Here is a 15,000-nt window from a genome sequence, read left to right as displayed (position 1 = left end):
TCTTTAAAATGGATCATTTACGGGCCCATAATTAATGGCGAAGGCCCGAATTTACGTAAGATTAGTGACATTTGGACTTGTAACTAAAAAATACATCCGACATGAAATAAAAACTAAAGGTAACAGTTAACAGTGAACTAGAAATTCGTTCAGGCGAATAAAGCTTTGCCGGTTTACAAACTGACCAGGAACGTCCACGGGTTTGTAATATTTTTATACCTTAGGCCCCGTTAACACTATACGCCAGAGGATTTTGAAAACGGAGGTTTCACTCTGAAAATGCACCAAATGTTTTCTGTCCACACTACGCCTGAGGAGTAAAAAACGTAACAATCACCGGTCATTTTAGACTTGTGTTTCAGGAAACCTCGGTCAGAGAAATCACATGATTATCCTAACGCCATCATTTTCGAAAAGTTTCGTTTTCAAAATATGTTTTCCGTCCACACGAAAACGAAAAAAGCCAGTGTTTTTTAAATTCCTCCGGTTTGGAGAGCGTTTTCGAAAAGCTCCGTTTTCATGACGGATTAGTGTGGAAGACAGGACTAACCGTAGAAATAAAGCTGCGTTTTCAAATTTCTCCGGCGTACATGTTGTGTGGACGCTGCCTTAATTTTTCAGCCTTTCACGGGTAATTATTAAGCTCACTAGGTCTTTAATTCTTGTGGATTTCACTTTATAATTCAGTTAACGTGACCGCATGTTTCAAGAGAGTTTGTCAGCAAACGCTACGAAACCAGAGAAAATTTTTAGGAAATTTACTACCAGAAAAATATTTTAGGAAAACGTAAAATTCACTGATTTGAGAGAAAAGTTATTCTGCTTCTTCTTCTTCTTCCTCATCATCAAATTCTTCTTCGTCGACAGTAGCGTCCTGGTATTGCTGGTATTCAGACACTAAGTCGTTCATGTTAGACTCGGCCTGTTGATAGAAAAATTAAAAAAAAAATAAATCACACAAGAAACGTTTCAGTTTTCAAAATGGTGTTTAGAGACATGAATAACCGACCAAGACCACAGATTACTGAGGCCCGATTAGGAGGGAGGGGGGGGGGGGGAGTGTCCTGATTATCCCACATCCCGTTAACCTTTGGCCAACTATCCCGTATCTCGTTAACTCCAGTTGAAAAAATTAACGATTTTCCAACTCTACATCCCGTTTTGTCTGATCTAAACATCTCATATCCCCTTAATTCCCCTCCCCAATATCCCATTAATTTCTTCCCCCAAATATCTCGTGTCCCGTTAATTTTTACCTAAATATCCCGTATCCCGTAAACCCCAAATATGGCCTCATTACTCACAGGTATTTTGAAAGTGGCACAAGAGTCTCCATGACCCAATGCAGCTAGGAGAGAGTTTCAAAGAATACGAAAGTTTGTGTAAGTCCGACCCACAAGTTAGAATTCACTTTTTAAGTTCTTTCCAAAGCTCCCAACCTTTTTCAAGTAGCGTTTGTTTGCATCAAGTTTCAAGTAGTGTTTGCATCAAAAGAAAACCGAGAAGTGTTTTTTTTTTTTTCATTTCGTTTACAAAAAGCTAACAAAATGCAACGTTACATCATAACCTTTCAAACAAAATAACCCACAACCAATTAGGGTGGATGTTATGACTAAAATTTGAAAACTACTTTTTTTATTATTTTTCACCTCAGTAAACTCCATCTCATCCATCCCCTCGCCAGTGTACCAATGCAGGAAGGCTTTACGTTTAAACATGGCCGTGAACTGCTCACTAATCCTTTTGAATAGTTCTTGAATACTTGTGCTGTTTCCAATGAAAGTGGCAGACATTTTGAGCCCGCGCGGAGGTATGTCGCACGCAGCGGTCTTCACGTTGTTTGGAATCCATTCCACAAAATACGCGCTGAAAAATACGGAATGTAAAGGATACACGGTTTAGAGGCGCGCATATTTATTATCAGTTATCTCTTTGAAGTTTAGAAAAGTCTAAATAAACCATCATAAATCTGAAGTTCGGGAACGCTGCATAATCATTTAGGAATTTTTGATGAGGATGTAAAATAGAAAAGTGAATATTTATGATAGCAATTTGAAGTAAATGAACACAAAAATGGACAGCTATTGACTCAAATTAAGAGAGCCCTATTTTACGCCAACTTTCATTCTGTTTCGTATATACTATAAAATTCTGAGCAGCTATAATCCCCTTCTCAAACTCATTAATAATTCATGAAGTTTAAACACAGTAAATCATGGCTGTGACAGTGTTTGGAGATCTGATCTTAATTAGCATCGAGTTTTACGATTTTTTTTCTCCGTTTTCTCCTTAGGTTTAGTTTTGATTGAGAAGATCTATCAAACACCCAAGGCAGTGTATGGACACATTTCCAAACACCTCAAAGTTCGCCAAAAGTTCTCCGCTACGCGTCGTATTTTTAACTCTCTTCTCGGTTTTTGGAAATCTGGTCAAACACGGTCTTTTGTGTTTGACATTAATCAATAACGGGAGCCCATCTGTCAGTAATTAATCAGTTCAAATCTTTAAAGCCGCATATACCTGTTTTTATTCTGAACATTCATCATCTGCTCGTCGACTTCCTTCATGGACATTTTTCCGCGGAACATGGCGGCCACTGTGAGGTATCTGCCGTGCCGCGGATCACACGCCGCCATCATGTTCTTGTTATCGAACATTTGCTGAGTTAACTCGGACACAGTCATCGCGCGGTACAGCTGGTTGTCGCGGCTCGTTAACGGCGCGAAGCCTGGGATGAAGAAGTGTAGGCGAGGGAATGGGACCATGTTCACTGCCAGCTTCCTGAGATCTGCGTTCAACTGCGGAGATTAGAAAAAAGTAAGTCCTGTCAAAATCCTTGCAAAAGAGAAGGACAAAGCTCTATCACTGACACTGAATTCGAAATAAAACTACGTTCCAAACTACAGAAGATCTCTTACTTGTCCCGGGAAGCGGAGACAAGTCGTTACTCCGCTCATTGTAGCAGACAGCAGATGATTCAAATCCCCGTATGTGGGCGTGGTCAGCTTGAGTGTCCGGAAGCAGATGTCGTACAGAGCCTCGTTATCGATGCAGAATGTCTCGTCCGTGTTCTCCACCAATTGGTGAACTGATAAGGTGGCGTTGTATGGTTCTACAACGGTGTCTGACACCTGTACGGAGTCGAATTATAATAATAGTAAAAAGATGTATTGCCAAGATAATAAAAGTTCTATACGCCTGCAAAACGTTTAATTAAATTTACGTCTGTGAAAATAAACCCTTTGCTCAGAGACATCTTGTGCATTGTATTTTTAAATCTTTTCATTTCAAACACTTCCAACGACAGGACGTGTCCGTGATCACGAAAAGCGCATAGATCTCTGCAGGAAGTCAGTTCGTCAAATTCTTCAAAGCCAATTCAGTGCAGAAGAAAGCAAATTAACCCAATGCAAGAAGTGGTGCAGGACGCCAGTGAGGTTTTTTTGTAACGTTTCTTAAGCCATGGCTCAGAATATTACCCCCTCGTGTAGAGATGGGAACAACTTTTATCCCACCTGATAACGATCTTTTTTCTCATTATCTGTTTCTTCTTGGCAATGATATTGATACATAGGGAGAAATTGAGTCACAATCATTTTTCACTTACCTTCGGTGACGGTACCACACTAAAAGATGTCATAATTCGATCAGGATATTCTTCTCGAATTTTGGAAATGAGCAGAGTGCCCATACCTGCCCCAGTACCACCCCCAAGGGAATGTGTCAATTGAAAGCCTTGTACGCAGTCGCAGCCCTCAGTCTCCCTGCGCACCACATCTAGTACCGAGTCCACCAACTCCGCGCCCTCGGTGTAATGACCTTTGGCCCAGTTATTCCCCGCTCCACTTTGACCTGTCGAAAATAATGAATACGTTTTTTTAAAGGCTGGAAATATAAATTATCCTTACCAGTTAACATATTTTTTTAAAAATTAGTTCTGAGAATGTTGATGCTTGTGAGTCGCCTCGATAAAAATGTGCCAATATTTGAGAGGAAAATTTGTATAATCATTAGGTTACCTGGAAAATATCGCATCCCACAGACAGAAAAAGAAAGGAATTTGAAATGTAAGGAATAGAGGAAAGAAAAGACAAAAACAAGAAAATAAAAAAAACTTCAACGAAAGTACAAACGATTCCAACCTTTTTTCTCCGTTCTCATGTGTAATGTCGTTCAGAAAATAGAGAAATGTGGCTAACTTTTGGGAATAAAATTTGAAATGCGCACATGTATTTTTTAATAATTTTCGTTATTTTTTGGTACTCATTTTTGCGGCAAGGGCGGTCTGATCTCAAGAACTTTATTTACTTTTTTGACGTTTTCGGTTTGTTCCGCGCTGCAGGAACTGTCTCTGCTGTGTTTTACTGTTTTTAAAAAAGCATTTTGAGGATGTTATTTATTTCGTTTTGTACTGATTTTTTTTGGGTAATTCGGCAGTGAAATTACCACAAAACATCTGGTGCTCCGCTAACTACATGTGCAGATCTTAATTTCATTATGCAAATAAGTCACTTACTCCTATTTTATCCATTGAGCTACTTCGAACATGCAGGATTTACAACTAATTCTCACCAAAGACGTAGTTATCAGGCCTAAAAAGCTGTCCAAATGGACCAGCTTTAACAGAATCCATGGTTCCAGGCTCCAAGTCGACAAGAACCGCGCGCGGAACATATTTACCTCCTGTTAAAACAAAGCACGCGGTTAAAATCAATTTATACTACTCGCTTTTTACTTTTACATCGTTATAATTAGCACTATTATGAATAAGAAGAGTGATTTCATATATTCCTGCTGTCAAAGAAATAAAGCGCTCAATTACTTGAATCTATAAGCAAGTCCTACCCGTAGCTTCATTGTAATAAACATTGATTCTTTCCAATTGTAAGTCTGAATCGCCTTTGTAAGTCCCGCAAGCATCGATACCATGTTCATCAGAAATGACTTCCCAAAACTGCAAGAAAAAGATGGCATGTGTTAGTTCTTAACACTATTCGGTTGGGCATTCGTCTAATTTACTTTAACTTTTTAAAAGATTGATAATTTTCAGTTCTTGCCACGTAGATGCTTGCGGAGAAAATAATTCAAAGGAAACAAAGTTATAGGAATCCTCTAAGTCTTTTTCAAACTCCATTCCAACGAGTAAAACTCTAAAGTCCACGGAAAAAGTTATGTTTAATCTTAGGCCAATCTGCGCGATTTCGGAACTAGCGTTTGTTTATGGTAAATTAAATTCTTCTTTCGAACGTTCAACTACGCTATATATTGATGAAACATTTAAAAGCGACACACTTTATTGGTCTTTTAGGAAAGATCAATTGCCTGGAAAATATTTGTTTCTTGGCAAGTATTTTTGCTTTCATGTGAGCGTTAATCTTTTATTTTTTCTAAAGCTGTACAGTTGTAGCTTTGAAGCGCGCCGTCAGCTGGATTTTCCGTTGCCAACTAAAAATGCTTTTTAGTATTTTTATTTAAACCTCACCTTCGCTCCAATTTGATTTCCGCACTGGCCGGCCTGCAAATGAACTATTTCTCTCATGGTGAAAATTTATAAACAGCTCTGTAGCTCAAGACAACAAGTTCTCAACACTCCGCACAGATCCCGCCGGGTGTGTCCGCATCAACATATATATATATTTAATTCGCACAAAAAGAACTCCTCGTGTTTTAATTATTTTCATTAAATTTATATCAATTCCAGATATGGTAAATGCACTTCCATGATTGGCGACTTTTAGCGATTTTTTTCAATTAGCCATATGTTTTCGAGCACGTAACAGCTGTTTGTATGAATAAATCATTTCTTTTTAAGATCAAAAGGGCAAATGTTTCTCAAATGTTTGGGTATCGCGATTCCGTGGGTTAGCTTTTTGATTGCGGTTTGTAAAAGACTGGTAAGGTGTTTCTGTGTTAATTTAGATATAAAAACGTTTCGATTCCATTTTATAGAAACTATGCCTTGCTGATTTATGATAAATTATTTGAAGACAGGCCGTATTGTTGACTTGATGTCATTCAAGAAGGAAATTATTAATTGCGCAAGCGTTTTTCTGTGTATTACATGTAAAAAATTGCATCCGATTGTCAAAATTAAAGCGCACAAACTCCATTGTTTCGCAAAGGGCTTTTCTAGATGAAATTCTCACAGATCCTAAGTTAATATATTAGGAGCTTTTTACAGCTCTAAAGGGAATATAGAAGGAGTAAAGATTCAAACATGTTTGAGAGCTACAAGTTTACAGGAGCACTGCTCCAAAAAAACAAATATACTCTGAAAGATAAATTGATCAAAGTTAGAGTTTGTCAACCTCAGCTCTAGTTTTTAGTTGCCTTATTGCAATTTTTCCCCATTGGCTAGCAGCACCCGTGACATACCAACGGTGACATCGCAAGCGTGCATTTTCCCGCGTTCTCTTTCTCTCTTCATTGGTTCGTTTCAACTAATAATCTTATAACACAGCACGAGAGAAGGGGGTGGGGTAGGGAGGCTTGACGTAGGAACAGCGGACTCTTAATTAAGGCCCCGGCTTTATTTAGACGAAGTCTAAGTTGTAACCACTTGGTTTACGGCTAATGGTCGCGAAACACTGGGTAACCAACATTATAAGAAGGCTGAATTTTATTATTACAACTTGAATATGCCACAACTTATTTCAACCGTGAAGCTCTCTATTTCTTCAGTTCTCGTACTCTTTATAACGTCTGTTTCTCTCGAGCTGAGCCAGTATGCGAGTTTAACCGCGATGTCTGTTCATCTCTTTATATCCCTGGAGTGTCTGTGTGTCTTGTCATCTCTTGAGTGTCTGTGATGTCTGTCTGTCCTAGTATCTCTCGATTTTTTGTGGGTTTCATTGTGACGCTGACGCTCATCCACCTCTGTATCATTAGAGTGTCTGTGTGGCTTGTTATCTTTAGAGTGTCTGTGTGTCTCATTGTGACGTCTGTCCGGCTCGGTATCTTTATGTCTTTCTCCATGTAGTCTATCCCTCTCAGAATCTTTCAACTGTTTGTACTTTTCTTCCGAATCTCTGCCGGCTAATTCCCTGGATTTTCTCTCCTTTTCTTTCTTTTTGGATTTTCTCTTGCTTTTGCTTTCATCTGAGTCGGAAGAGTCAGTCTCTCTGTGATGTTTCGTCTTACTGTGCTTACTGGACTCTTCCTCGCTGTCAGGTGAATTGTCCCTTTTTCGTTTCTTTTTCTTTTGTTTTTTGTGACCACTTTGCGCGTCGATTTCTTCGCGTTCAAGTCTGTCCAGTTTTCTACAGGAAAAAAAAAAAAACAGATCAGAGCAGGTCAGCCTGAGAGCAGCTCGCTTGTAAACAGAGCTTTGGAAAGGATTAATGAAGAGTAAAAGTTGAAAAAGGTTACATCCCCAAAGCGCCCGCAATTCAATAACGGAAGGAACATGTTCTGAGTTATTTCAACTTTCAGTAAACATTTGGTGGAAATACTCCTAGCGGAAGTCCTCAGTAAAACACAAAGAAATAAAACAACGATAAACAAGCCATACCTGAGTAATTTCTTTTTCTGTTTGTCTGTAAGGGAAGCTAAGAAAGCAGCTTCTGCATCGTCGCCACTTTCTTCATCAGATGCCACAATTTGCTGCAAAAACAAAGGAGAGAAAAGTGTATATAAATTTAAAGAACTACCATTTGCACTCTGTTGGGTTCTCTAACGTTTCAGCCAATCAGAGTAAACAACAACGCGTTCAGTTTCTACATAGCACGTGACGATTTTGATCGCTCCTCCTCTCAGTCGAGCTCACCTAGATTCTTGCACCTCGACTTTGACTAAGGGTTTGGTCAGACTTCAGAGTGAAAAGGTAAGTTAGAGTAGAGCATCAAATATTGTTAGTAAACTGGTTTGGTGTTTAGTGCGCTCATAGTTAGTAGAAGAATAAGCGATCAAAGAGATACTCCTCCTTCATACACAGGCTTTCTCAATTCTCACCTGGTTTGGGTCACCCGGATCAAACACTCGTCCTAATACGTTTTGTTTCAATGTCAGACCCTCAGTTCGCATGTCTTTTAGAAGTCTCATCGGGTCGGCGATATCTGTAAGGAGCACATAAATATGAATCCATAACCTTTGATGTTTTGATAATGTGGTATTTTAAAAACAAACTTGATTTATGTCTATGTTCCTGTGCTAGCGAGGTTTATGGAATAATTCTATTACATTGATCTTGGTTTAATATCCATTTTACTCAACAGTCTACATTTTATTTAATGATCAGTTTGTTTGTACCAAGAGAAGACTATGCTTTTGATAAAGCATTCTCATGAAACTTGGGTCGTATTCTATTGGGATCGACCGTTTCTGGTTAGTTGGGTTTTTTCGTGTTCTTTTGGGGAAAAACCGTTTTCGGTCGGTTTGGTTGATCAACTTTTTCAATCGGTCTCAAATCCGATTGAAACGGTTGAAAAAGCATCGGCAAAGACGATTCCCAGGAGTTACCGCGTTGCAACCGAAAACGTTTGAAAAAGTGTTCTATCAAGAAAGATCAACCGTATCAACCCAAACCAGTTGCGGCTGAAAAGGTCAATCTCAACATAACACGACCTCCGTGCAGTTCAAACCTGTAATCAGACTTGGATCAACATTGGCATTTTTACTCTTGTTGAATAAGGGACACTAAAATATGGACAGAAACAAAACAAGTCATGGTAAGTACTGGTATGGTTTGGGCAGTGGTAAAGCGGAAAGTTTGTTCAGCAAGATTGTCCCCAAAAGCTAAAAATAAAAGTCTGTAAAAAAAAAAAACAAAAACAAAAACACCTTTGATTCAAATTCCTTACCTCTCTGTCTGTGTTAATGTGACCCCATTTACCACATTTGATGCACTTGACATTACGAACCTGAAAAAAAAGGATCATTTCCATGTATGTGAATGCTACAGGTCAGTAACAGCAAAAAATTTTCCCCGTGAAGAGAAAATGTTTAAACCATGATCACAGTTCTGAAATGCCTATGACCAGTTCTCAGGTGAAGCAATCACAAGCACTGCCTCAAAACCATGGTTTGATGCCCTGTCAAGTATTCAATTTCCGTGCAGTTTGTTGCTCAGAAAGCTCTATTTGTGGCAAACAGTCTGGGTTGCCACTGGGTGGCCAGTTAACAAAATGAAAAGATGAATGAATAAAATAATTAATAACGTAAACCTTACAGCAATTCCAAACGGCTGATCACGTGCTTCAATGCCTAAGCTCTTGGCATATCTGCAGGTGAAAGATGAATGACTCAGTTTTATGGAAATATGGTCAGAATGAAAGCAAGTCTTCAAAATAAAAAGAAAGCTATTTGGCCAAAGCCAAGAAAATGCAAGGTCCTAGTAATTAACAATAATGATAATTATAACTCATTTGTATGAGCATAAGGTACGTACGCCTCTCTTGGTGCTCCTCGCTGCCACTCAAATTTTACTTCACCTTGCTCTTCCTCGGCAACCTAAAAACATATTCTCACTATGACAGGGGTCGTTTTATGATAGAAAGCATAATAAAGATGCAAAAAAGCATCTTCGGGTATTCTTATTCTGTTACATACTTGTCTAGTGAAGCATTTGAAAGATATATCTAAAAAAGTCCTCTGTTAGTGTGGCTGTCAGTTGCCCTTAACAAATATTCTATATGTCAGGAAAACAATTGTGTAAACTGTTACACAAATGATGATTATGGATACATTTCTTTTACTCATTAATTTGCCTATCACTTCTGAAGAATCAAGATCCAACTGTACTGATTTAACCTTTTTTTTGTTGAACTTACCTTCTTCTCTATGACATCCAATGATTTGTGGAAGAAAAGAAAAAACATTGATAAGGGCACAGTACTGTACAAGTATTTTAATTAGTATGATATAAGTGACAATAATCATATTTTGATTCAAGCAATCTCAGTAAACAATTGATTGTTTGAAATAATTATGCTTAGAGAATGAATTTGTACAGACATGAAATATTGAAATAAAAAATTTAACTGCCAGTCATAGCTTTGTCTGAGCAAATTGTGACACAAGATGTGGTTCAAACTAATTTTTAGTTTCTTTTTCTTCATTTGCTCAACATAAATTTGTACAGATTATGTTACAAAATGTGGTCTTTTCTTCATCAGTCTCAAAGTCTCAGAAACCTCACTAGGCCTTTCCATGGTTCTTTACAAGTCTTATAGCAATAGTAGATACTGTTATTAGTCCCTTGCTTGTATTTGCTGGCACATGACCATTCTGCCATATTTAGTAATTAAGACATACCTTTGTCAAAACCAGGTGGTGCATCATACAAAAAATCTAAACCTGACTTGATTCTTTCATCATTACTGATAGCTTGTCTGTAGAAGAAAACCAACAAACTAAAAAGTGCACAATTATTATAATGTGTGCTGTGGTAAGTGAAATACAACCCTGGCTCTCACCACAGGAAAGCAAAAATCACCATTGTGCTAATCCAAATGGATACTATGAGAGCCTTAAAATGATCATGTATTGTTTATCTACATGTATTTTATTTCTATTTTGTACCTTTTGCTTATGAACTTGGCCTTATGAACTTCGCTCCAGATCAAGCAGTCCGGGTTAAAGCCCTGGCCGAGGACACTGTGTTGTGTTCTTGGGCAAGGCACTTTACTCTCACAGTGTCTCTCTCCACCCAGGTGTATAAATGGGTAACGGCAAACTTAATGCTGGGGGTACCCCTGCGATGGAATAGCATCCTATCTAGGGGGGAGTAGAAATACTTCTTGTCCCTTCATGCTACAGAAATTGGGATAAGCTCCGGCCTGATGGGATACTTGACCCACCTATTCTTGAATTTCTCTTGTTCCTTGTTATACTGAAGTTCCAGTTCTTTTTCCTTCTGCTGCTCTGCAAGTAGTTTCTGCTCTGCCATCCAGACCTATAACATGGAATTGATGCAAAATTGATGATTTCTGAATTTGTCAACATAATCAACATAAGCCCACATACATGTATGCCTGTTTATGATGCATAATATGATTTTTGTGTTTGAGGGTTTGAATACCATAAGGGATTCAGATTCCCCTTGTGACATGATGAAAATGCATCTTTCTCAGTGTAATGTTTGTTAACTTTATCTAATTTTTATAAAAGAAATACAGTCAGCCATGTCTTAATGACCATTCTCATAGGCAAACACTTCCCATAAGCGACTACTTTGTAGATAAGCATTTTTGTTTATATAGCATGATATGTTAACTCTTGCATGAGGCTGCTGCTTAAATTGCTTCAGGCATGAAACAACATGTTTGTGTATTTCTTAATTATCCAATGTTAGATCAGTCCTAAGAGATATTCACCATGACAATTTCTTGTAATTTTATAATTTCGTATAAAAGCAATAACAAAAGAAATACATCTAAATCCTTTAAATGTCAGGAAGTGAAACTGCATACATTTCTCTCCATAGAATAAAAATTTTGGGACGAAATCTGACAGCGGACTAGTACACTACACAAGAAGTCTTGTAGTTATATAAGCCTAAACTTAATCAAGACAATCTCCTACATTAATATTGTACATGTTCGTACGAACTGCATTGAACTGACAATAAATTAGTATTCCTGAAAAGATCCTAGAGCTAGCTAGACAAAATGAATTTTAAGAGCAAATTTAGGATTATCGATATGCTACAATCCCCGGGTATAAACTTGATCTTACCCTTTTGATGTTGGCTTTAGAGCCTGGATGGAAATCTTTCTTGTTCATGAACTTGGCAAACATCTCGCTGTTTACAGGCACTTGGCAAAAATAATGAACGAAAACTGAGATCCAATGCGCAGAGGGTTCTCTCAATGGTCTGCCATCTTGAATTCCTTGCTCGCAAAGGTAAGTGGGATATATATCTTTCGTTAGTGCCAGGTCCTCTCGATCTTGTAGAAAAACAACATGTCGGTTCTTCGTTCTGTAGTCGGTTCTGACATTTGCGACGAGTTGTTGGACAAGAAGAGATTTGAATGTGATCCCCTTGCAGACGATGCCGTGTTGGCAGCAGTGAGAGATCGTGGTGAAAATGTCGTACGAAATCACGAGTTTTACAGCACCGTCAAAGAAATGGGAAGAACAGACTTAAGTTGTGCAAGGTTCATGGAATTCTATGAACAAGAGCCTCCGTGGAATGTGGAATGGAAGAGGTGCGAGTTAGGAAGACGATTCTTCGTTCGAAACAGTGGCATTGCCGGTCTTGTTCTTATGTATCGTAGTCTTGTCTCCTCATTCACTGCTTCACTTGGAAACAAGGTATTAGTCTTCGGGTATTAAGGTTACATAACAAACGTAGCTAGCGGGGGTCGAACATATAGATGGAGACATGCGATAAGCTAAAAAAAACAGGAAGAAAAATTAATTTTTCTTTGTCAGCGTAAGCTTATATTAACTTACATGTAAACACCAGCTTGAAGTTATAAAGTTAACAAATTGACGACAGTTTTTCATGCGTCATGTGTCTGTCCGCGTATTGACAATGAAAATTAGTCAATGAGCGCGCAAGAATTTCTGCAGTTACCGTAAAATCTCCCTCTGATTATCTTTTATTTCTGTTGATGATGGATGGTGGAACATGCATCAACACAATCAATGATATTTGCTTTCCATAGTTGATGATTTTCTTTATTGACATCTGCCTGCTTGAAAATAAAGTGATATCATAGGAGAATTAAGATTGTGAGGAAAAAAAATAAACAGTTCTATTGCGGCGCTGAGGTCTTACATGCTAGATTGTCCAAGGACTGATCATGATTACAGTGCAATTTTTACACTGGTTTGTACTGAGGTGGTGGGAAGAATGTAAAAGCACCATCTCCCCCTTGACAGGGAAGGAGTTTTTCATTGAGGACAGTCAAATACAGGTGTAAGTGTCTCGATCAACAAAGAAAATGAAATGAATGGAAAAAAAGTAGACCAAATCAACTTAACAAATTGACGTCTGTTTTTCATATGTCTGTCCTGTTATTGATCATGAATTTCATCATAACATTGTCAAAGTAGCTGTGGATCCACGAGGCTATGATGCCTCATGGATCTGTAGACTACCTTGACAATGCTATGATGGAATTCATTGTCAATAACATGATAGACCCATGAAAAACTGTCGTCAATTTGTTTTTTACAATAACAAATTGTCAAATTTTGAGCTCTCCGCTCATTGATGCATCGCATAAGTTATAAATTCATGTGTCTGTCCGCTTATTGACAATGAAAATTAGCCAATGAGTGTGCAAGAATTTCTGCAATTATGGTAAAATTAACAAATTGACATCAGTTTTTCGTGTGTCTGTCCTTTTATTGTTCATGAATTTTGTCCTAACATTGTCAAAGTAGCTGTGGATCTACAAGGCGATAGCGATGTGGATCCTCAAACTACTTTGACAATGTTATGGTGAAATTCATTGTCCATAACAGGACAGATGCATGAAAAACTGACATCAATTTGTGTTTTACAGTAACAAATTGTCTGCTCTCGCTCATTGTCACATCACATAAATTATAAATTCATGTGTCTGTGTGCTTATTGACAATGAAAATTAGCCAATGAGCACATGAGAATTTCTGCAGTTATTGTTACAAAACATATTTTCTTTTTTTCCATGGTCTTGTTCAGAAAAAAAACCAAGTCTTACCTGATCCCTTGGACAATATTATATGAAATAGGACATTATTGAATTTTGAATCCTTTTCCGACTCATTCAAAGTGTTCTAGGATTGAGAAATAACATTCATTTAGTTGCTGGAGGGTGGCATTTATTTAAATTACTATGCATTGAGTTTGATTGATGTATGTGGGACTTCAAGTCAAGTTGTTATGTAACTGTTTTATCTGGACAGGTGCTGTCAGCCATGGGTCGCTTATCTCCATATGGAGATGTTCGCCAAAGACTTTTTGAAACCCTTCACTTTGTGAAGGTTGTTGTTCTTGGTTCACCAAGTGATATTAAGGAGGCATGTATGAGGGTGCGCCTACTCCATGCTGCCGTACGTTATCATCTTTGTCATCGTGACGGTGGTTGGGAAATTGAAAAAGTAAGTGCAAGTTATTTTGAACAAAGTTTCTACTTTTAATAATTTTTTTGACATTTCATTTGCACTGCCTTGTTATTTGAATATTTTAAGCAGACAATTTTTAAAAAATTTTAGACATCAATATTAAACCTTGCCAAAAGTAGTCTCCTATGCAGACGTTCTTTGGGCTCGTCACGTAATCATCCTCCCCCACTGTTCATTGGGGAGAAAGATTGCGTGACAAGCCTAAAGAGCAATCTGCATTGGAGGCTATGCCAAAAGAAGTAACCAAACTAGGGTAAGATGCACATGCTCTGGCTACATTTTGTTTTATGACTAGACTGCTAGTGTGTTGAATGGTTGACAGATCTGTTTGCTTGTTTTGCAAAAGGAACAAGGTTTGGTTGAAATTTAATTTGTGCTTTCTCTCCTAGTATGGGCATCCAATCAACCAAGAGGACCTTGCTGGAACACTGTCTACTTTTTCATCTGTCGTTATCGAGGGTTTGGAACTTTTGGGAGTTTCAGTGACAGAAAATGAAAAGGACGGTTACCAGAAGCTGTGGAAATATGCTGGTTATTATCTTGGTGAGTACAAAAAAAAAAACTTTGTTCTTACACAGTTACATATTATAATTCAATCACCAATATTGAAAGTGCATTCCTATGCTTTTGATTACCAGCAATAAATATTTAAAGTGCTGACTTGCAAATGTCACCTTAAATTACGAGTTTAAACAAATGTGTACCCTAAAAGGATCAGCAGTCTATTGCAATAAAACAATACTTATTTGCATTAACCAAGCATTTAAATTCCTCTTTCTTCATACCAGGAATGACAAGTGATCTGCTATGTAATGACTACAAAGATGAGTGGAAACTATGTACTTTGATAAAAGTACGACAGTGCAAGCCCGACAAAGACTCTGTTATTTTGACAAAAACACTGCTGCAAGAGTTTGCCAACAAACCTCCCTTTCATCTAAGTTA

The 15,000-nt window shown here is 38.0% G+C and overlaps 3 protein-coding genes across 4 annotated transcripts in view; 1 reads left to right on the top strand and 2 right to left on the bottom strand.

The window, feature by feature from the left end:
* Positions 1 to 6,471, bottom strand: part of LOC145488434 (tubulin beta-4B chain-like) — a 6,544-nt gene extending 73 nt beyond the window's left edge. The window contains exons 1-8 of one of the 2 annotated variants that reach the window (XM_081467307.1): positions 5,483 to 6,471; positions 4,846 to 4,954; positions 4,573 to 4,683; positions 3,608 to 3,852; positions 2,919 to 3,131; positions 2,521 to 2,798; positions 1,650 to 1,866; positions 1 to 922 (exon numbers count right to left, since the gene is read on the bottom strand). The exon at positions 1 to 922 is cut by the window's left edge and continues 73 nt beyond it. In XM_081467307.1, coding sequence (XP_081323433.1) covers positions 815 to 922; positions 1,650 to 1,866; positions 2,521 to 2,798; positions 2,919 to 3,131; positions 3,608 to 3,852; positions 4,573 to 4,683; positions 4,846 to 4,954; positions 5,483 to 5,539 — 1,338 coding nt within the window. In that variant the 5' untranslated portion in view covers positions 5,540 to 6,471 and the 3' untranslated portion in view covers positions 1 to 814. The other variant, XM_081467306.1, reaches the window with a different exon arrangement.
* Positions 6,472 to 6,601: 130 nt separating this feature from the next.
* On the bottom strand, positions 6,602 to 11,824 carry LOC145488459 (corepressor of RBPJ and splicing regulator-like). The gene is made up of 11 exons (XM_081467333.1): positions 11,674 to 11,824; positions 10,797 to 10,891; positions 10,252 to 10,328; positions 9,992 to 9,996; positions 9,386 to 9,447; positions 9,167 to 9,218; positions 8,799 to 8,858; positions 8,580 to 8,634; positions 7,951 to 8,054; positions 7,511 to 7,602; positions 6,602 to 7,259 (listed from the first exon to the last, which is right to left on the bottom strand). Exons 1-11 carry the CDS (start codon positions 11,734 to 11,736, stop codon positions 6,752 to 6,754), a joined length of 1,173 nt encoding a protein of 390 aa, XP_081323459.1. The 5' UTR covers positions 11,737 to 11,824; the 3' UTR covers positions 6,602 to 6,751.
* Positions 11,825 to 11,834: 10 nt separating this feature from the next.
* LOC145488442 (rubber oxygenase-like) overlaps positions 11,835 to 15,000 on the top strand; it is a 5,246-nt gene continuing 2,080 nt past the window's right edge. The window contains exons 1-4 of the mRNA XM_081467315.1: positions 11,835 to 12,252; positions 13,837 to 14,031; positions 14,445 to 14,598; positions 14,844 to 15,000. The exon at positions 14,844 to 15,000 is cut by the window's right edge and continues 2,080 nt beyond it. Of these exons, the coding sequence (XP_081323441.1) occupies positions 11,902 to 12,252; positions 13,837 to 14,031; positions 14,445 to 14,598; positions 14,844 to 15,000 (857 nt within the window). The 5' untranslated portion in view covers positions 11,835 to 11,901. The remainder of the gene's footprint in view (positions 12,253 to 13,836; positions 14,032 to 14,444; positions 14,599 to 14,843) is intronic.

The sequence above is a fragment of the Orbicella franksi genome, chromosome 5, assembly GCF_964199315.1.
Source record: "Orbicella franksi chromosome 5, jaOrbFran1.1, whole genome shotgun sequence".
Lineage (NCBI taxonomy): Eukaryota > Metazoa > Cnidaria > Anthozoa > Scleractinia > Merulinidae > Orbicella > Orbicella franksi.
This window is presented reverse-complemented; position numbering and strand designations above follow the sequence as displayed.